Source organism: Perognathus longimembris, chromosome 3 (assembly GCF_023159225.1).
Source record: "Perognathus longimembris pacificus isolate PPM17 chromosome 3, ASM2315922v1, whole genome shotgun sequence".
In the NCBI taxonomy this organism is placed as follows: domain Eukaryota; kingdom Metazoa; phylum Chordata; class Mammalia; order Rodentia; family Heteromyidae; genus Perognathus; species Perognathus longimembris.
In genome coordinates this window covers 64,566,277-64,588,208 of record NC_063163.1, presented here as the reverse complement: position 1 = coordinate 64,588,208, position 21,932 = coordinate 64,566,277, and the positions used below count along the sequence as shown (strand labels likewise).

Here is a 21,932-nt window from a genome sequence, read left to right as displayed (position 1 = left end):
TCACACAAAATGTATCTTTAACAGTTGTGCAAGTCATTGTCTGAAGACTTTTATTTATTTATTCATACATTCATTTATTTGGTCCTGGGGTCGGGTGCTCACTCCGGTAACCCTTCCCAAGAGTCTGAGATCTGAGGATCGTGGTTCAAAACCAGCTTGGACAGGAAAGTCCATGAAACTCTTACTTCTAATTAACCACCAGAGAACTAGAAGTAGAGCTGTGGCTCAAAGTGCTTAGAGTGCTAGCCTTGAGTGAAAAAAAGCTCAGGGATAGCACCCAGGCCCTGAATTCAAGCCCCAAAGCCAACAACAAAAAGTTGCATGGACTTTCCTGCCTGAGTTAGCTTCAAACAGTAATCTGTGGATCTCAGGATCCTGAGAAGCTAGGATTACAGTTGTGAGCTGCCAGTCCCTGGCAATAATAATTTGTTTGTTTTGCTTTCTTTTTCTGTTGGGTTTGAACTTAGGATCTCACCATTGTTCTGTCTAGTGCTCTACCACTTGAGACACACCTCCGGTCTAGCTTTTTGCTAGTTAATTGGAGATAGAGTCTCCTGGACTTTTCCGTCCAGGCTGCCCCCAAACTGCAATCGTCTCAGCCTCCTGAATAGCTAGTTACTAGCATGAGCCACCAGTACCCAGCAGGAAGAGTTTCAAGTTGTTTAGAAGATACTTCAAGGGCTGGGAATGTGGTCTAGTGGCAAGAGTGCTTGCCTCATATGCATGAAGCCCTGGGTTCGATTCCCCAGCACCACATATACAGAAAATGGCCAGAAGTGGCGCTGTGACTCAAGTGGCAGAGTGCTAGCCTTGAGCAAAGAGAAGCCAAGGACATGGCGCTGTGACTCAAGTGGCAGAGTGCTAGCCTTGAGCAAAGAGAAGCCAAGGACAGTGCTCAGGCCCTGAGTCCAAGCCCCAGGACTGGCAAAAAAAAAAAAAAAAAAAAAAAAAAACCAGATACTTTAAATAACTCCCTGATTCATGTCTCACTTCTGTTCTTTTTGTCCTTTTTAGAGAAATACTTGGTTTTCATCCTTTTTGTTCTAGGATTCTTTTTTCCTCTTTGATGCTGGGGATGGGACCCTAGTATATTTAAGAAAAGAACTGGCCAAGAAGGTGCCCTAGCAGTAATCTCAGGGGAAGAGGAGATCTAGAAGTTCAACGTTTAGGGGCTAGGGATATGGCCTAGTTAGCAAGAGTGCTGTCCTCATATACATGAAGCCCTGGGTTCAATTCCCCAGCACCACATATAGAAAACGGCCAGAAGTGGCGCTGTGGCTCAAGTGGTAGAGTGCTAGCCTTGAGCAAAAAGAAGCCAAGGACAGTGCTCAGGCCCTGAGTTCAAGGCCCAGGACTGGCCAAAAAAAAAAAAAAGTTCACAAGGCCTCATCTCAACTAATGAAAAGCCTGGTGTGGTGGCTTGTCCCTACCATGCCAGCTATGTAGGAGGCATAAATCGGAGGGTTCCAATCTAGGCCAGGCTGGGCATAAACATGAGACTCTAGTAGAAATATAATTCAAGCAAGAATGGCTAGAATGGCTAGAGGTATAGCTCAAATGGTAGAGGGCCTGACTAGTAAGAGCAAGGCCTTGAGTTCAAACTCAAGTGCCACCAAAAAGCAAATTAAAATACCTCGGTATCAATGGTTCATACCTATAATCCTAGGTACGTCTGAGAGTTCTGAGGATGATGGCTCATAATCAGCCTGAATAGAAAAGTCTGTGAGGCACTTATTTCTTTTTTTTTCTTTCTTTTTTTTTTTTTTTTTTTTTTTTGCCAGTCCTGGGCCTTGGACTCAGGGCCTGAGCACTGTCCCTGGCTTCTTCCCGCTCAAGGCTAGCACTCTGCCACTTGAGCCACAGCGCCGCTTCTGGCTGTTTTTTCTGTATATGTGGTGCTGGGGAATCGAACCTAGGGCCTCGTGTATCCGAGGCAGGCACTCTTGCCACTAGGCTATATCCCCAGCCCTGAGGCACTTATTTCTAACCCCCAAAAAGGGAGAAGGGGAGCTATGGCTCAAGTAGTAGAGCCTTGAGCAAAAAAAGCTCAAGGACAGCACCCTGGTCCTGAGTTGAAGCCCCAAGACTGGCCCAAAACATAAATAAATAATAAAATAAAGAAGAACTGGTTGGGCTGGTTGTACCCAAGCCCAGCCCTGCCTCTAGAGGGCGCATAGCATTAGTCAGCTCCTTAGGACTTCAATCCATTTCTGCAGTTATGATTTGTACCAAAGCATCCTTGTGTAGAAGGGGAGATGACATTTTCTGCCCTTACCTACCTCGGACTCCAGGTCATTCTTGGGCTGTTACACTGGAGTATTATCTAAACTATAATGCCTGACATTGAAGAAAAAAAAATCCCAAACCATCATAATAAGGATGGGAGAGGGAAAATGGAGGAGAAAGATGAAGGGGGTGACGTTGATCAAGATGCATTGCATTCAATCTCACTTTTGGGATTAAAATCTCTTTGTGCAACTACATAATAATGAAAACTAAAAAAGTAACTTAAAAAAAGCAGAAGCTAGGGCCCAGTGGCTCACACCTGTAGATTCTAACTACTTACAAGGCTGAAATCCAAGGCTCTTGGTTTGAAGCCAGCCCAGGCAAGAAAGTCTGTGAGACTAGTTAGTATCTGTAATCACTTACATGCCAGAAGTAGAGGTATAGCTCAAAGCGGTAGAGCACCTGCTAGTGGTAGTCAGATATCTAACAGGTCTCCCATCTCCCCTTCAACTTTTCTTAGGGCCTACTTATCTTTGTTTTTTTTTGTTTGTTTGTTTGTTTGTTTTGCCAGTCCTGGGCCTTGGACTCAGGGCCTGAGCACTGTCCCTGGCTTCTTCGAACCTAGGGCCTCGTGTATCCGAGGCAGGCACTCTTGCCACTAGGCTATATCCCCAGCCCCTATCTTTGTTTTTAAAAAACTCAAAATAGCTGGGTGCTGGTGGCTCATGCCTGTAATTCTAGCTACTCAGGAGGCTGAGATCTGTGGATCACAGTTCAAAGCCAGCCCAGGTTGGATAGTCTGTAAGACTCTTATCTTCAATTAGCCACCAGAAAATCAGAAGTGGCACTGTGGTTCAAGTGGTAGAGTGCCAGCCTTGAGCTAAAGAGCTCAAGGACAGCACCCAGGCCCAGAATTCAGGACCCACCACCGACCACCACCCCTCAAATAAAAGAAAAGAAAAAGAAAAAGCAAGAGTGGGACTATGGCTCAAGTGGTAGAGTGCTAGCTTTGAACAGAAGTTCAGATAGAGTGCCCTAGGAGCAACAGAAAAACATGACTCACACCTGTGATCTCCTGCTACTCTGGAGGCTGAGATCTGAGGAATACCATTCAAAGAAAGCCTAGGCAGGAAAGTACTTGAGATTCTTACCTCCAATGAACAACCAAAAACCCTGAAGTGGAGCTGTGGCTCAAGTGGTAGAGCATTAGCCTTGAGTACATTAAGCTCAGGGACATTGCCTTGGCCCTGAGTTCAAGCCCCAGGACCAGCACACACTATTTTTTTTTTTTTTGCTTTTTGACAAGTGATATTTTCTCTTGCTTTCTGCTATTAATATGAAATTGAAAATCTCCAATCTTTTCTTTCTTTTTTTCCAGTCCTGGGGCTTGAACTCAGAGACTGAGCACTGTCCTTGGCTTCTTTTTGCTCAAGGTTAGCCCTCTACTACTTGAGCCACAGCGCCCCTTCCAGCTTTTCTATATATGTGGGGCTGAGGAACTGAACCCAGGGCTTCATGTATATGAGGCAAGCACTTTTACCACTAGGCCATATTCCCAGCCCTCAGAGCCTTTTTGCTCAATGCTATATCACTCTACCACTTTGGTTTGTTTGTTTTTGTTTTTTGCCAGTCCTGGGGCTTGAACTCAGGGCCTGAGCACTCTCCCTGGCTTCTTTTTGCTCAAGGCTAGCACTCTGCCACTTGAGCCACAGCGCCACTTTTCTATATATGTGGTGCTGAAGAATCGAACCCAGGGTTTCATGTTTATGAGGCGAGCACTTTACCACTAGGCCAAATTCCCAGCCCCTCACTCTACCACTTTAAGCCACAGTTTCACTTCCAGTTTCTGGCAGTTATTTGGAGGAACTTTCTTGCCCAGGCTGGTTTCAAACTGTGATCTTCAGATAGCCTTCTGAATAGCTAGGACTACAGACATGAGCTGGCTTTCAATTCACCTTTTAACAGTGTGTGTGTGTGTGTGTGTGTGTGTGTGTGTGTGTGTGTGCGCACACGCTGTGGGCATGGCTAGCAAGCTAGGCTGTTAAGTGAACAATTGAATTTCCCTGAAAGTATGTGTGGGTTGCTTCGTATCCATGTTCCTGGCATGTCTTCTGGAGATAGAGTGGATCCCCTCTCACTCCCTTTGTCTCCCCTAAAAGGACTGAGCAGGGTGCAGAAGGATCAGAGACCAGGCTACCTGCTTTCCTCTGGCCTGGGGGCTGGTCTCCATCCTGAATGGGTTCCTGAGGTCTCTCTTCTCCTGGATGAATCTTTCCTGCCATTTGTTCCTCTCTCACGCTCACACCCTTTGGCTTTTGTTTTCTAGGCATGTCCTTTATTTTTATTTTTTGCCAGTCCTGGGGCTTGAACTCAGGGCCCCAGGCCTTTCCCCCCCATGCCCCTCCAAAACAAAGATGTATAGAGGGGTTACTGGTTTATAAGCTAGGTAATGATTACATTTCTCCTTGGACAATTGTTACTCCTTTTGCTCTCTCCCAATTTTTCCCTCCTGTTCTATTTTATTTTATTTTATTTTTGGCCAGTCCTGGGCCTTGAACTCAGGGCCTGAGCACTGTCTCTAGCTTCTTTTTGCTCAAGGCTGGCACTCTACCACTTGAGCCACAGTGCTACTTATGGCTTTTTCTATGTATGTGGTGCTAAGGAATTGAACCCAGGGCTTCAGGTTTATGAGGCAAGCTCTCTTGCCACCAGGCCATATTCCCAGCCCTCCCTCCTGTTCTTGTCCTACTTCCTGCTATTTGTTGTTTAATTGGAGATGAGTCTCATGGACTTTTCTGCCTGGGCTGGCTTTGAACTCCAATCGTCAGATCTTAGCCTTCTGAGTAGCTAGGATGACAGGCAGGCATGAGTCACCAGCTCCCTGCTCTTGCAATGACTTTGCTACACAGACACTGAGTGAAAGAGTAAATGGGTGGATATCGGAGGATCAAACAAGTTCTGCTCAGCCTCCACCCTCCCGCCATGCTCTGGGCTTCTGAGCAGCTTCCTGCTCCTGCGCTTGGCCTGGTGGTGGTGGTGGTGGTGGCAGCGGCGGCAGAGGAGGAGGAGGTGTGTGTGTGTGTGTGTGTGTGTGTGTGTGTGGTGTGTTGGGGAGAACAAGGGGTTCCATATGCCAAGTCTGCCTGCCCAGGTGGCATCCCGCCCTGCCCCACCCTTTCAGGTCATGTGGTGACCGCTCTCTGCCCCATGCCTCTTGCCAGGAACAGCTTGTCCTGTGAGCCCTTGCTCTAGATTTTATTTTTGTGGTTTTCTCTCAGCCCGCGGAGCCCGCCCCTTCCACGTCTGTCTTCCTCCAGAGTGGCAAGAAAATCCTGGAGCTGGAGAACGCTGGAGCCTTTCAAAGGCTAAGTAACTAGGTCTAGCCAGTTTCCACCTGGGCACATCACCTGATTGCTGGCCTCGCTCTCCTGAAATGCCCCAGCTGGGCAAGAGGTATGTGCATGCTGGATCTTGTCACATTAAAATCACATCTAATCACTACTGTGGAGAAGTGTGTGTGTGTGTGTGTGTGTGTGTGTGTGTGTGTGTGTAGGTCCTGGGGCTTGAACTCAAGGACTGGGCACCATCCCTGGGCTTGTTTTGCTCAAAGCTGGTGTTCTACCACTTGAGCTACAGACCCACTTCTAGCTTTTTGGTGTTTAATTGGAGAATCTCGAAGACTTTTCTGCCTGGGCATTTCTTCAAACTGAGATCCTCAGATGTCAGCCTCCCAAGTAGCTAGGATTACAGGCATAAGCCACCAGCACCTGGCTATCTCAAAGTGTTCCTAAGAAAATTAACCCAAGGCCCAGCATATGAAACTGTAACCTCTCTGTACATCACTTTGACAATAAATAAGAAAAAAAAATTAAAAGCTGCCAGGCCCATTGTCCTTAGGATCCATTCCCCTAGTGTGGTCTGTGGCTCCCCAACACTAAGCTTGTTCCCACATTGGGCTTATAGGGTTGTTTCCCCCTTCAGCCTGAGGTCCTCTCCCTTGAGGGGTGCTTGCTTTGAACCAGATGCCTTCTCTCAGACCCTGCCCTTGCCCCATCAGACATCACACCCTGCCAGGACACATAGTTGACAAGCCCCCAGGCACTCTGGATCCTGCCTTGGCAACTTGTGTGGTCGCAGGCTTGTCCAGAACATTACAATCACAGAAAACCCAGTGCAAACATAGGGCAGGTTTTTATGAGTTTTATTAAATCCTTACAAAACAGGATACAAAATTCTGGCGTTGACAGTTGGTGTAAAGGAACTATCGAGCTCTATCAGTTCACCTGATACAATGGAGTTAAAGTGCTTGGATGTCTTCACCCCACTTTTTAAAAAAAAGCTTTTGTTTTTTTTTTTTGTATTTGTATATGTGGCTTTTTAACCACTTTGTTATTGGCCGGTCCCTTCCCGTGCATCGCCCGGTCATTCACAGTAAAGGCTCTAAGCAGTCCCCAGGTCAAAATGTGGAGGTGATAGGTAGAAGCAAAGAAAAAGAAAAAAAAAAAACAAAAAAACAAAAAAAAACCCACCTCTGGGGAAAAAAAGAAAACCCAAAGCTGTTCCTTGTCCAGCCTTTTGGAGGAAGGTGGCCACGGGCACCGGCAGCAAGAAAAGGTTCATTTGTTCTTTTATACAAAAATGCAGAGAAATCTTGAGGTGCAAAACTCAGAATCACTGACGGGCGGGGTGGAGTGGGGGGAGGTGGGGTGTGGCGAAGCAGCTCCAGCCTCCCTGGGGGTCTTTGGAAAGGCCAGCACACACAGGAGGACAGGAGGCCCGTGCAGGGATCACCGGGCCACCAGACTGTGACAATCCTACAAGACTGAGGGGAGGGTGGAGATGGCTGGACAGACCTTGTCTGAGCCCCCCACCCACAAGACCCCCTCCAACATTCAAGTATTCTTTTAAGAACAGGGAAGGGAAGCGCAAAAAAAAAAAAAAAAAAAAAAAAAAAAAAAACCCAAACATTAAATGAGACAAATCCTCACCAGCTTGAGGCCGGCGGGGAGGGGGGGGCTGCAATCCCTGCCCTGGAAAACACCTGAGCAGACCTGGGGCTGGGGTGCGCGGGGTGGGCTGTCCCCGACCAGCAGGGCCGCATACACATAGAAAATGGGAATTGTATTGCATAGTAGTTCACGGCCAGGCCCAGGAGGTGGTGTCCCCAAGCCTTGGTGGGGACTGGGGGAGGGGTAGCAAGGAAGTCCCCCAGTAGACCACCCCAGCCTTTCCTGGGAGTCCCAAGGGTAGCTGAGGCAGTGGCAGCCCTTTTCCTGAAGGTGGGAACACCCAATATTGCTGCCCTTCGGGGTAGGAGCAGGAAAAAGTCTAGAAACCTCTGGGTCTGGCCCCAGCTCTCAAGAGGAGGGAACCAACAGACTCAGGGTGCGACTATGGTCAAGCTGAGCCCTGAGAAGGGACACGTGGGTGCCCTGGGGTGGGGAAATACTCTGGGACCCCACACTGTCGGGCGGGGCACCTGCCCAGTGGCTCGCCAATCTGGGAACCAGCCCGGGACAAGGCTCCTATGGCAACCCCCTGCTCCAGTGTCAGCTCCTGGGAAGTGGGGTAGGTAGGTGGGGGCAGCATGTCCTATGTCGATTGCAGGTTAAGGTCCAGCCAGGCCAAGTCCAGCAGGCAGGGGGTCTGCTCACTGCTCAGACAGGCCCGGAAGAAAGCCTCGATTGTCATCTTCTCACCAGGAAAGAGAAAGTGGGCCGGCCCGGGGCCCAGGGCCTGGGGAGTCCAGTGGGTGGGCTATTATCCACCCTGCCTGCCAGGCCCTCCTTCCAGAGACAAGCCCCTGAGAAAGAGGCTACTGTTCTGTCACTAGGAGGAGAGACTGTCCCTGAAAATACTGAGGGCTGGGGAGGGCGGGGGTGGGAAGGGTGACGCTGTGCACCCCCCACCCACATTGGAAGACAGCAAAGTGGCTGGAAGCGGAAGGGGCAGACACCAGGCAGGGTGCCAATGGCTGGGTGGAGCACAGAGACCTTCACAGTAGAGGCGAGCATCTCGGGGCGAAGCAGGCACTCACCCAGCCGCACGCCCTCCACGCGCCCTCTGCGCTCCTTCTGGGCACTTGCTTTGCTTTAAACACCATGAAAAGGGGGGAAAAACCCACAAAAACAAAGAAGTTGGAAGAAGGATGGGGGAAAAAGGGGAAAAAAAAAAACCCAACAGCAAAAACCTGTTAAAACAACAACAACAACAAAAAAATCCCCAACCCTTGCCCCCTAGCTGACTTCAGTGCTTGGAAATGCAGCCGGGGGGTGGGGGGGTGGGGGAGGAAAGCCCCTGATCCCCGCCACCACAGCTTAACAACCGTAGAGCTGACGGGGGGGGGGGGAACGACCTATGTACAGGGGGGCCAGGGAAGGGGGTCACGCATGGTCCCCCACAAGGACTACAGGGGCAGCAGACAGGCTGGCTCTCTGCCGCCGCTGGGCCAGCTTGGACTCAGAGGGCGGGGACAGCTGCAGGCAGCGTGAGGTAGCACGGATGACAACGGGCTGGCCTTGGCCCTGGGCCTCCTCGGCCGCATCTTCCTCACGTTGGGCCAGCTGCCGGTTCATGGCGATGGCCTCGGCCGCAAAGGACGTGAGGTCTTTGGCACAGCTGTTCCTGGAACAGGAGAAGATAGAAGAAGATGGTCCCCGATAATCCATCCTTGCCTGCTTCCCAGGGAATTAGGATCTTCATAGTGCCCTGGGCAGGGGCTGCAAGATCCCTCCCTAACCCTTGGGCCCCTCTGGGTACCAGGGCTCCAATTGGGAGCTCTACTGGGTCACATGGCACAAGGCCATACAGGTGCTTCGTGTCCTTTCCTTGTGAGACCTTGTGGTTGTTTGAACATCTAAACAGATGTTCATCATTGAATGGAGGGGCCAGGGAGCACGTGTTTAGCACGTGGGAGACCCTGGGTTCCATCCCCAGCACCAGAGAAAGAGAAGTGTGATCATTTAATTCCCACCCCACCTCTGGAGGAGAGCCTTACCTCTGTAGGACCATGGGTGTGGGCAAGGTGTTCTCGGGGGCACACTGCAATGAGACAGCATAGCCAGATTATTAGAGAGCAGGCTGGTCCACCCTGAAGAACTAGTCAGGAGTGTGGCCAAGGGACGCTTCAGCTTCTCTCCACCCAATCTTTCTACCTGAGAGGCCGTGTTTTGCATGGGCCCAGGGAACCTGAACCATGTTGAGTATAAGGCCAGGCACTACAACCCCACTAATATCCTGTTGCACTCATGTGGTGGTGGTGGGGAGGATGGGTGGACAGTTTCCAGTCCAAGTGCACCCAGCCTCTATTCTCAAACAAGACGTGGATGTTTCCAGGTGTCTGAAGCTGCCTTTGCCTGTGGATCCAAGGGACCTCACTTTCTACCATTAGGAAAGCTTGCTGCTTTTCTTGTAATCTCACTCCCTTGGGTTGGCAGCTGAGCCTTCATGATTCCTGGCCTGGGGAAATGTCTGGCTGGCTTTCCCAGACAGACTGGCAGGCCAGAGGGTACGCTGGCCCTGCCCCTGAGGCTGGGTACCCACAAGCCACTGGGCCGACCCCTAGCTCAGAACCACAGGGGCAGTGGGACTGGGATTCTCTGAGTAGCACCATTTGACTTTGAGGTGGGCAGTGGGGATCTCAGCTGTCCTCGTAAGTCAGGGCTGTGCCCTGCACTGTAGGCCTGCAGAGGCTCCTGGTGATCTACACCCAAGCTTCTCTTATCTGGGGGTCTACCCTTCATCTGCCAGAGTTCCCACCATCAGAAGTTAGAGAGAGATGGGCATCCCCCCTTCTTGTAGGTATGCTGGGGCTTACCCCTTGCACCCAAGGGTGCTGCAGGACTTGGGCAGCACTCAGCCTCTGCTTGGCATCACGGACGAGCAGCTTGGAGATGAGGTCTTTGGCAGCAAAGGAGATGTGAGCCCAGTCCTTGTCAGGGAATTCATACTTGCCTTCCTGGATGCTCTCAAACAGCATATTCTGGGGGCAGGATATAGCAGTTAGTGAGCCCAGCAAGGTCACGGCCATATCCCTTGCAGCCCCAGAGGGGAGGGCACACCTGGACCACTGACTGCCAGGGACCCCCAGACCCAACTATGAAACCCTAACTTGTGACCTGACCCACACTAAAGATGGATGTGAGACCTGCCACCCAGACTACAGGGTGGATGGGGGGGCTGGAGGGGCCAGTGTCCTGGGATCAGCTGGCAGGTCTGGTGGCTTTGGAGGACTAAGAAAGTAGGAGCTGGGTGTTTGTGGCTCACGCCTATAATCCTAGCTACTCTGGAGGCTGAGATCTGAGGATCAAAATTTGAAGCCGGCCCAGGCAGCAAGTCTTAGCTCTAATTAACCACCAAAAAAGCAAAAGTGGAGCTGTGGCTCAAGTGGTAGAGCTTTAGCCTTGAGCCAAAAAAGATGGATAACACTCAGGCCTGAGGTCAAGCCCTGGGATGAGCAAAAAAAAAAAAGTGTGTGTGGGGAGGTGTCCAGAGGTGGCTTTTAAAACAATGCCCAGGTGGCTCCATTTTAAAAGGGGAGCTCAGCAGCCTGGCTCCAGGAAGCTACAAGTCACGAATGCTAAGTTCCCACTGTGGGCAGTTATCCTGAGCCACCTCTGATCTGTGTGTTCTGGAAGGAGGTCTGGCACTGCCCTGTGGACGCTGGCTCCCCTGGGGAGAAGGGGCTGTGCACAGGTTAGTGTGCACTGGGCTGGGGGAGTGTACCTGGCAGGCAGGGCAGGCCTCCCCTCTGTCCCAGCCGCAGTCACTGCCACAGTGGCCCACAAAGGGTGGATAGCCACTGAGCAGGATGTAGAGAATGACCCCCAGGCTCCACAGGTCGCAGCGTTTGTCATAGATGCTGGCTTCCTCACTGAAGGCCTCCACCACCTCTGGAGCCATGTACTCCGCCGAGCCGCACTGCACGTCAGGAAGGTGAGGTCAGCCTAGGCCCACAGCAGCTCAGCCTCCGTCTCTGCTCATCAGGCCAGTAAGAGCAGCTACCAGGCCTGTCCCTGCCCAATCATCAGGTACATGGAACCCAAGCCAAAACCCCACTAGCCCCACCCTCGTACTCAGCCTGACTAATCAGTGGATGCAAGGAATCTGACTCTTCCCTCCCCTCTCAATTTGAACCTGCCTTATCTGATCCCTCCACTCCCAATCAGTAGTTGCTGCAGGCTTCCAGCCACATCCAATCAGGAGGCGGTAAAAACCCATTTCCCCACTCTCCACCCGGCCAATCCAAAGCTGTTGCTAAGCACAAGCAGGAGCTCTGTAGGTCAGAGTTGCAGAGCCTGCACAAGCATCTCCAAGTAATGCAAGCATGGCTTGGGTCTATCCAGCCTTTCCCTGGCCCGCTCTGGGGTGTTTCTGGCCCTTTAGCCCTCACCGGTGTGAGCAGCTCTGGGGTGGAGATGGGGGAGCAGTCTCCATTGAGCTTGATGCCGCTGCCCAAGTCGAAGTCACAGATCTTCACTGGGGACACCTGGAGGGTCAGCAGGGGTGTGTGGAAGGGGTCCAGCCCCGGGGCCTATGGAAGGGCATTCTTAAGGGCGACCCACCTGGACCTGGGGCAGGTTATCTGCCTCACCTGGTTAGGGTGTTCACAGAGGATGTTCTCCGGCTTTAGGTCCCTATGGGCAATGCCTGGGGAAAGCAGAGCAGGGGGGTTAGGTGGAAGCCTCTCTAAGTACCCTGGGTAGGTGGGATGTACATCCTGGCCAGCCCCACAACCCACCTTTATTGTGCAGGAAGTCCAAGGCACTGGCCACATCCTGCACCACCACGCTGGCCTCCAGCTCATTAAAATGCCTCCGCTTGTGGATGTGGCTAAGGATGGAGCCTAGAGCAAGGTGTTGTGAGAACACTGGTCACCCCCAGCTCCAGGGGCAAACCCTCAGCGCTCACCTCTACCCTGGCAGGAAACCTATTGGGTTCCTTGGGTCCCTATGTGAACAGGAAGTTCCTATCCCACAAGCCCCCTCCTGGGTCTCAAAGGTCCTTTCTGGTGGCTCTGAGCTACTCTGCCATGAAGACCCAGCTGGAAATGTCTCCCTCACTCCTGCCCCCCACCAGGAGCCCCTACCCACCACCACGCATCTTCTCAAACACCAGGTAGAAACGGTCCTCCTCCTCGAAGAATTCAATCAGTTCTAGAACATTCCTGGAGGTGGGATGGGGGCAGGAGAGGGCTGAGGCTCTGAGGTCTTTATGTACCTTCTGTCCACCCTAGGAAGGGCCACCCCACCTGTGCCATCTGCCCACCGGAAGGCAAGGACTCGGGGCCATGGGCCTGCTTTCACCTGGCCCAACTGGGCCTGCCAGACCCACCCACAACACGCAGCAGAGCCTGGACAGCATTCTTTTTTTGCCAGTCCTGAGGCTTGAACTCAGGGCCTTGAGCACTGTCCCTGGCTTCTTTTTGCTTAAGGCTAGCACTCTTACCACTTAAGCCACAGCACGACTCCCGGCTTTTTTTTTATGTGGTGCTGAGGAATCCAACCCCAGGCTTCGTGCACGCTGGGCAAGCATTCTACCACTAAGCCACATTCCCAGCCCTGGCCAGCACTCTGCTGGGGTGATATGGCCCTCGGGCCCATTCATCCATGGAAAGATGGCTTGGGGCCCAGCACTGTGGCCGGAGTAGGTCACCTTACCTGTGTCCCTGGCACTGGTACAGCATCTCCACCTCCCGGAAAACCCTGCTGCGGATGTGGCCTGGCTGCTTCTCAATGATCTGGAATGGGCGGGGGACGGGACACCACCTTGGTCAGCAGCACCCACTCACAACCCAAGAGAGGCAGGAGACACTCCCCCTTGCCTCCAATTTTCCCTGGACCCCACCTGTAATTCCACTTGCTAAGCTCTCGCTTTCAACTCTAGAAAAGCAGGGCTCTTCTACTAGGGCCTGGAATAGGCTGAAGTCAGAACTGAGGTGTCAGCACAGGCAGGGGGCAATATGTCTCCCTGGCAGTAGTACCAGCCAGAGAAGGGAAAGGCAGAGAGGATGCATCAGTCAGGAAGCTGGCCCTCTGCCCCACCCCCATCCCCTTCAGAAGTATATTTATTTAGGTCTGGGGCCTTAGCAGGGCTCAGGGGACTGGGGGTGGGTAATTGTCATCCATGGCATGAACAAACCAGCCAACCAGTTCTCTACATGTCCCACAAAACTGCGGAGCCTCCTACCACCTGGATGCCAATGTGGCCAGTCCCTGTTACTGAGTCTTGCCTCTCCAGTTCCACGCTAGCTGGGTAGACATCTCTACTTGCCCTATGAGCCTGTGTCTGTCTCAGGCCAGCCCTGCGGCCACCTTCCCCTACTCCAGACCTTGAACTTCAGGAAGCCAGCTGCTCTATAGCCAAGACCCCTGCACTCACTGAGTTAACTGGAAAGTTTGTGACACCTCCCCCACCAGGACTCCAGTCACCTTTGCTTTTAGAGGGGTAGGAGAGAGGCCTCTAACTCTTCCCATGCCCTGGCTGGGATGTTCTTTCCAGGGATGTTCATGCCAGCCCCCACCTGGAGGGGAGGGTTGGAGGCCAGTGACCACTACTTTAACCTGTGTGTAGGGGTCCCCCATGCCTAGCTACTGTCCCATGTGGCCGGTGACAAATGCAGAAGGGGACTTGTGAGGTACCCTCTCACCAAGCCTCTGCTGAAAGCCCAAACTGGAGCGCTCTCAACTGTTTTGGATGAAAGTGAACCCCATCATGTTCCTGAGGGGCTGGGCTCAGCCCTGGCTCCACAGACGGGGCAGAGATCCCTGCGTGAAATGACAGCATTCATGAACCCTAGAGTACTGCGGCTGTCCTGCCCACCCGGCCACGCTCTCTGCTATTTCCTCCCAAACTCAAGCTCAGTCTTCCCACTGGCACCACACTTCCATGGCCACTGAGAAACCTCCCCCAACAAAGCCACCTAGGATCCCTAGATTCTAGCACTATGCCTAGTTGCAACAAGGTGACAGGAAGATAGGAGCCACAAGGCCACACAGGGTGACTCAGTTTCCCTGTCAAACCAGGTCTCGGGAAGCAAGGTTCCCCCAAAAGGTCACCAGGAGGAAAGCGCTAAGATGGAAGCCTGTCCTGCAGGTCTAATATTCTGGTCCAGGAAACGGGGACCAATCATTTGTCCCCAGCTTCCCTTACTGTCCACATGAGACTCTACTTTTCTTCTTCCTCCTGTCACACTAAGATGCAGAAGCCACCAGCCAGGCCTGAACAGTTAGTGAACCAGGGTCTACAAGCTTCTAGCCAACCCCACTCACCAGGGGGCACCTGCCCGCCTGCCTGGGCAGCCAGCTGTCTGGCAGCCCCACCCCACTTGGAACTGGATATAGGGTCATGAGGGAAACCTGGAAGTATTCTCAGAACACAGAGCTGTGGCACACCAGGTCCTTTTCAGGGCTCCAGTTCCAGACTGTTACAAATACCCAGGGCTCAGAGGTCACATAAACTAATGGACAGGAAGACATGAGATGCCTTCATGGGCCTGCACTGGTTTCCTCAAATGTGGAGCTCCCTCTGGGACTAAAATATGATGCCAGTGCTTTCGTTTTGCTTTTGCTGGTCCTGGGGTTTAATCTCAGGGCCCGGGCATTATCCCTGAGCTTTTTTAGCTCAAGGCTAGTGCTCTACCACTTGAGCCACAGCTCTACTTCAAGCTTTCTGGTGGTTAATCAGAGATAAGAGTCCCTGGGACTTTCCTCCCTAGGCTGGCTTTGAACTGTGATCTTCAGATCTAGCCTCCTGGGTACCTAGGATTATAAGCATGAGCCACCAGAGCCCAAGTTGACACCACTGGTTTTTTGGTTTTATTTTCTGAGACAGGGTCAAGCTCTGCCTCCCAAATACTGTGATTGTAAGTATGCCATATTACCTGATGACTCTGCCTTTTGGTCCCTGAAAGCAATCCTCCATGCAACTGTATTCCTCAGACAAAGAAGGCTCAGAGATAGGACATAAGACTCAGAAGGCCAGCTCAACCTCTAACTAGCTGTCAGCAGCCACAGGTCCTTGGCCACTGGAGTATGGAGCAGACAGGGGCCAGACAAAATTGTCACTTCCCGCTAGGGCTTGGGGTTCGGCAGGGTTGACCTGCATTCCCAGGGGTGGCCTGAGTCACCAGGCCTGGGGCCCTTTTTAGACACTGGTTTTCCCCAGCTGTTGTCTAGGAGCTCGAATGCCACCCTTGTGACAGGATTAGCTCACCTTGACAGCATACTCATGGTTGGTGATGAGGTTGACACAGGTCTGCACGCGGGCATGGGCTCCTTCCCCAAGCACATCCTCCTGTAGCTGGTAGACATCTGAGAGGCACAGAGAAGGGGTGAGGGACAGAGTCTAGTGCCATCTCCCTGATAGTCCAACTGGCAACACCACTCACCTTCGAACCTGCCTGAGAAGCTGTCAGTGGCCCGACATCGCTTCTTCTTCCGGCCTCTCTTCTTTGCATCTGGGATGTCGATAGGCTGGCTAGCAGGCATGTCTGGGGGGGTGGGGCAGGGGGAGCGGCGCACAGGCTCAGGATATGCTGCCTGGCCTAGCTTATCTTCCCACAGAACCCCACCCTCACCCGCTGCCAAGAGAACCCTGGGTACCACACCTCTCCCCCTCAGGCCCTCACCAGGGCGGGCCTCGCACTGCCGGCTGAAGTCTGCTTCGCCGTGGTGGGCCGGGTCTAGGGAGAAGGCCAGCTCGAAAGGATTCTGCCCCTGCAGGTCAGGAGAGGGCTGTGAGGCTGGGCCAGGCTGGACCCCAACACACAGAATCAGGAGGCAGGTGGGTGAGCCGGGGACTCCACCTCCTGGGCGTGACCTCCTTTCTTCACTACATAAAGTGGGTGGCTTTCAATATGGGCAGTGTCTGAGGTCCTCGGTAAGGCAGTGGTCACAGACAGTGTCTCCTGGGGTCTATGGGTTCCGTTATCCAGGGGTTCCCCCAAAAGACACTGAGCAATGTACAGGGCCATTACAACTGTCCTATGCTACGTGTTCCTGGCATGGAGTGGGTGAAGGTTAGGGATGCTACTTCATATCCCTAGTGCCAAGGTCAGTCCCAGTATGTCCATCATGAGAAACCTGATTTTTTTTTTTGCCAGTACTAGGGCTTGTACTCAGGGCACTGTCCCTGAGCATTTTGCCCAAGGTTCTACCACTTGAGCCACACCTCCACTTCCATTTTTTTGGGCAGTTAATTGGAAATTAAAGTATCATGGACATTCCTGCCTGGGCTGGCTTCAAACCTCAATCTCCAGACCTCAGCCTCCTGAGTGGCTAGAATTATAGGTGTGAGCCATCGGTGCCCAGCTAGAAACCTGACTTTCTACTTCCAGCCCAGGACTGAATAATGAAAGGGACATAGCTTGGGCCTTAGTGTGCTATGTGCAGAATGGGGAGAGCCTCCTAGGCCAGAGGATCTCAGGGCAGGGATGGGGGAAGGCAGGAGCCTTCAGGAAGGGCTACCAGTCTGCTTTCCCATGGCCTCCTGGACTATCTCAGGGTGGCTAAGCCCTACTTGGATGACCCTGCAGTAGCCCTTGGCCTTTGGGATCTTAGTTTCCCTCTCAAATGGGGATCCCTCTCCTCCCTGTGAAGAGTTTGCTCTCTTTCCTTGTTTGGAGGATCTGTGATTAGCATGCCTGGTGTTCTGGAAGGCCACAGAGATGAGAGTCACCTGCATCCACAGGTATGTGGTGTCCCATGGCTCACCACCTGCTCGGTGCATCCAAGTCCTCCTCCTGAAGACACAGAATTGATCCCACAGCAGCCACCAGAGCACACAGAGCATGGTACTAGCTGGTGGCTGGAGACCAGCTGTGGCACTCCTAGCTCTGGTACTGTGGGTACCATGAGTCAGACCATCACCCCTCGAGCCCCTCTAGACCCTGGTTAGCCAACTAAGATGACCACTTGGTTCTAGTTCTAGAGCTGAGATAGGCAGTAAAGTAACACAGGATATGTGGGAGGGTCTGAGACTCTCAACGGGAAAAGATGGAGGCTGAAAGTTGAGAGAAGGTTTCCCTGGCTCTGAAGAGAAGAATGCTGAAATAAATATATTTTCACAAATAAATGAGACATACTGGGCTAAGACTGTCTGCCTGGGGTGGGGGTGGGGCCTTGAGAGCTGGGAAACTGAGATTAGGCAAGGTTTCTGTGTGAACGAGCTCTAGCTCAGCCTTCTTAGCCCCAAGAGCCAGGCACAAGACCCAAAGAAACATAGATTCCATGGTTTCCCTCATTACTAATAATTAGTGTATATACTTATGTACATATGACCATATGAAATGATGCTAATCAAAATGAACTCTAAGATATGGACACAAGAGGAATCTTTTTGATACTGTGTGAAGTAATTTCTTTTTTCTTTCATTTTTTCCCCCTCCCTTTAGCTTATCCTCCGGTGTTACTGTTTTTTATTCTGGTCTTATATATATGTTTATCTGATTTGGGGAAGGGAAGAAGAATAACAAAATGGTGAGACAAAGGGCAAAGGGTGAACCAATGCAACAGAGATACTCACAAGATACTATGATGGAAATAAATTTTACAACTTGGGGGGAAGGAACACTGTTCAACAAGAAAGGTACTCATTGTCTTATTTATGTTACTGTAACCCCTCTGTACACATCACCTTTACAATAAAATTAAACAATAAAAAGTGTTTCTTTTGCAAAAAAAAAAAGAGCCAGGCACAGAGCTACAGCAGGGTAAGCAATGCTAGGCTGATGCCAGGGAATCTGGGCCAAGTCACTGTCTCTCTTTGGACATCTAGGAGAGTCATCTAATAGAAAAGCCCCCTCTAGGAGACCCTAAGGAGAGCAGAAGGCACCACAGTCAATGGGCCAATCATAGAGGGGAGGCTAGCAGGAATGAAAGGCAGTCTAGTCCTTCCCTGCCCTGCCCTGGCAGATAGTTGCTAGGAGCCTGGCAAAGAAGAGGGCACCCCTGTCAACCAAGCAGAGAAGCACGCATACCTAGTGCTCAGATAAGGTTTCTTGTCCAGAACCCCAGGGTAACAACCACACAAGGCGGGTGACTAGGAGGGAGGTTTGAGATCCTCAGCTGCCTCCAACTCTAGGACCCTCTTAAATGTGAAAAGAGGCCACTGGGCCCAGTCTGAGCTTCTAAGCCTTATCCAGTCACCGTCTATACATGCTGTCATAGCCTCCAACAAAGAAAGGCTGAGGGAGATGGGGCAGTCAGTGAAGAAGTCAGCGAAAGATCTACAGATCTACAGGGGCCAGGGCACCAGGCCGATCATCCTCACACAAAGGAATCCTTGGTTCTATCTTGGATACTCTACTTTAGAATCTTAAAAAAAAAAAATAGGAAGCTTGTTGGGCTGCTGCTGGCTCATGCCTATAATCCTAGCTACTCAGGAGGCTGAGATCTGAGGACAGCAGTTTGAAGCCAGTCCAGACAGAAAAGTCCCCATGGGACTCTTATCTCCAATTAACCACTCAAACACCGGAAGTGGAACTGTGGTTCAAGTGGTAGAGCACTAACTAACATTAAACACAGGCTCAGAGAACTCAGGCCCCAAGTTCAAGCCCCACAACCGACCAAAAAAGATTTAGGGAACTTAATGGAGGAGGCACTGCTCAAGTGAGTGGAAAAGGCCAGCAAGAGCATGAGGTCCGTACTGGTGTGCATGCATGCACATGTGTGCATACACATATTCACACACATACAAAATAGGATATGGATCAGTAGCAGAGCATCTAGCACTTAGCATGTGTGAGGTTCTGGGTTTCATCCCCCCAACAATTAAATGAGTGGAAGATAAACTCAGGAGACCTGGCAAATGTGCTTCCCTGCTATGTTGCAAACTCTGTTGTTCCAAGAGAGCCATGTTGGGGGCGGGGGGGATATGGAAGGAGATGATGGGCCCCTAGCCACCTGGTGGACAGCCTCCTGGCCAGGACCCTCTGTCTAGTCCCCCTCTTGCCTTTCCCATGCATTCCCACTGTCCAGATACAGCTATGCATTGACCATGCAGAGGCTAGCCTGCAGGCAATCCTAAGCAGTGTGGGCAGCCTGGGCCCAGCCTGTCCTGGGTCTGGCTGTGGGCCTTGGGTCAGCAGGCCCTGGCAGGAGGTGGCTGGAACCATGCAGAAAGCTCGGGTTTGCTTTGGCCATCTCACTAGCCCTGTGCTGGCCCCATACACTGACCCTGTCTCAGCTTCCACCCAGCCCCAGGAGGGAAAGACCACTATAGGTGACCTCTCAGGTCCAGCCCTCTTATGCCCCAGCTCCAACACTCTGTTAGCCAAGGCCACAGCTACCCTGGGAGAAACAAGGATGACAGGCATGTGGGGAAGAGGTGGGGCGCAGGCTGGAGACACTGGCTGGACAGGCCTGGGAATTCTTCCCCAGGCTCTACACACTTCTCCCACACTGGTGTGGGTGCATGTGTACAACACACACACATACATACATACACACAAGTCCTGCATTCTCTACTAGAGGGCAACAGGTCCCTGCCCAAGGAAGCCCAGGGAAGCCATTACATAACCCAGCCTGCCGGGTGGGGCAGACAAGCTGACATCACTGCGAGCCTTGGGCCAGGGGCCTTGGGGGCTTTAGCCCATCACCTGCCATCTTCACTGCCCCAAGATTCACTCATCTGAGACCAGGAATCAGCAGTCACAGGCCTCTGCAGAAACTTCCCGCTCACATAGGAAATAGCACTTTGGGCCCGAGGTATCTGGGGAGGGGCATTAAATCCACTCCCCAGGCCCCAGTTCCCAGGCCACCAGGGGGGTGAGTCAGGGGACCAACCTCACACCAAGGATTCCTGAAAGTAAGTCCCCACAAGCCAAAGGTGAGAACAGGGCTGGGGCCTGCTGATCCCTCCCCCAAGAAGGGCACAACCAGCTGGGGCTGACAGGGCACGCGGGCCTCCCCAGGGATTCCTGGAGGAGGGATCACACAGTGCACAGGAGACTGGACTGTGGCCTAGTGACCCCCACCCCCCACATACACACCAGCACACACCTGGCTGGGGCTTGTAGGGGAGATACACAGCTCCTGGCAGAAGGGGGGGCTCCAAGGCCCGACCGGGGTTCCTGGAGGAGAGATCTCGAAGGCTAGAGCTAGAGTAGGGACTGCGGCTTTCTGACCCCTCCCTTCTACAGAGCACACCCGCCTGGGACAGTCCCCGGAGCGGGCGAGCGGGAGGGGGGAGGGGGGAGGGGAGAGCAGAGGGGCGGGGGGAGGCAGGCTACACGAGCCTCTTGTGGGACAGGCTCTGTCCCTACACGGGACACTCGGGTGTTCCAGCCCCGGCAGTAGCCCCTCCAAACAGACCGGCCCTCACCTTGAACGAACGGTGGAAGCCCTGAAGTTCGGCTGTTTTCTTCTGCACCATCTTCTGTCCGGGCCCCGCCAGCGGGGGAGGGGACGCAGGGCCCGGGGGGCGGCCGGGGAGGCGACCCTTCGGGCAGACCAGACAAAGAGAGGACGGTGAGCGGCGGCGGCAGCGGCGGCGGCGGCGGCGGCGGCGGCTGCGGCGGCGGCGGCGGCGGCGGCGGCTGGCCTGCGGGGAGCGCGGTCCCGAGCAGACGGTGAGGGTTCCGGTGTGGCCCACTCTCCACTCACAACCCGGGGTCGTCGGGGAGCGGGGAGAGGAAGTCCCGGGAGAACAGAGCTCACCGAGATCGGGCTCGGGCCGGGGCCGCAATGCCGCCTCCGCCCGACGTCGCACAGCTCGGACCCCGGTCCACGGACCGCGCGGGGAACAGCGCCGCCGCCGCCTCTGCCGCTGCCGCCGCCACCCCCGCGGACTCCTCTGCCAGGGCTGCTGCTGCCGCTGCCGCCGCCGCCACTGCCGCCACTGCCGCCACCGCCGCCGCAGCCGCCGCCGCCGCCGAGAGGAGCCGGGCGCGTCGCCGCTGCCGCCGTTTATATAGACCCGGCCCTGGCTTCGCCCCGCCCCCCCACGACGCTCCGGGCCTGACCACGCCCCCTGTGAGCGGCGGGAGGCGGAGCCTGAGTGGCGCACGCGACGTCGTGTGAGACTGCGCGTTCTGGTTGGCGGACGAACGGCGTGCGCCTGCGCAGTAGGGGCACATGGGGGTGCCAAATGGCACCCCTCCGGTGGAAGGTGTGGGAGGACTTGAGCGGGTGCTTGGGGCTTCCCGAAGCTCGGGCCTCTGCGGAACTGTGACCACGAGCTGGGTCCTTCAGGACAAGATCCCTAGGCTAAGGCCTGTCTGCGGCGGCCTATAGACTATGCACCCCAGAACGCTTTGAGACCCATTTCCTCCCTGCTTTGTAATGCGGGACGAGGACACCACCGCCTACCTCCCTATGTCTTGCCCTAGGGGACAGGCACGTCCTCCAGGAAGCTCTTTGGGAATTCGCTCCTTGTTGGTAGTGACCGCAGGAGAAGACAGAGGCTATAAAGGAGCCTTCCTCTGTCCTGGAACTAACTGCCTTTCCGGGGAAACCAGGATCCCCTCCTGACCCCTGAGGGGTGCATGGCTCAGACAGGAGGTTAAAAAACAATGCTAATTTGGCTAGAAGCAAGTACTAGGTTTGTAATCCAATCCTACCTGCTCTGGAGGCAGAGACCTGAGGATTGAAGTGTAAAGCCAGCCCTGGCCGGAATCTTATCTCCAATTGACCACACACAAAAAAAGCAGAAAGTGGGGCTGTAGCTCAAGTGGTAGAGCACCAACTTTGAGCCTCTGGTGCCTACAG

General features: G+C 53.2%; 1 protein-coding gene across 1 annotated transcript; it reads right to left on the bottom strand.

Annotated features, from left to right (window-relative positions):
* Positions 1 to 6,559: 6,559 nt before the first annotated feature.
* Mknk2 (MAPK interacting serine/threonine kinase 2) lies at positions 6,560 to 21,026 on the bottom strand. Its single transcript, XM_048341715.1, has 14 exons — positions 20,883 to 21,026; positions 20,548 to 20,664; positions 15,854 to 15,941; positions 15,614 to 15,715; positions 15,439 to 15,536; positions 12,885 to 12,964; positions 12,318 to 12,391; positions 11,966 to 12,070; positions 11,819 to 11,874; positions 11,618 to 11,713; positions 10,951 to 11,145; positions 10,043 to 10,207; positions 9,224 to 9,267; positions 6,560 to 8,850 (listed from the first exon to the last, which is right to left on the bottom strand). The coding sequence occupies exons 2-14, from the start codon at positions 20,596 to 20,598 to the stop codon at positions 8,610 to 8,612; spliced, it is 1,395 nt and encodes a 464-aa protein (XP_048197672.1). The 5' UTR covers positions 20,599 to 20,664; positions 20,883 to 21,026; the 3' UTR covers positions 6,560 to 8,609.
* Positions 21,027 to 21,932: the final 906 nt, after the last annotated feature.

Coding starts and splice junctions, on each gene's coding strand:
- Mknk2 (XM_048341715.1), bottom strand. CDS start 20,598: ATGGTGCAGAAGAAAACAGCCGAACTTCAGGGCTTCCACCGTTCGTTC. Junction 15,537..15,613: donor CTTCTCAGGCAGGTTCGAAG/GTGAGTGGTGTT, acceptor TGTGCCTCTCAG/ATGTCTACCAGCTACAGGAG. Junction 12,392..12,884: donor TACCAGTGCCAGGGACACAG/GTAAGGTGACCT, acceptor TCCCACCTCCAG/GAATGTTCTAGAACTGATTG.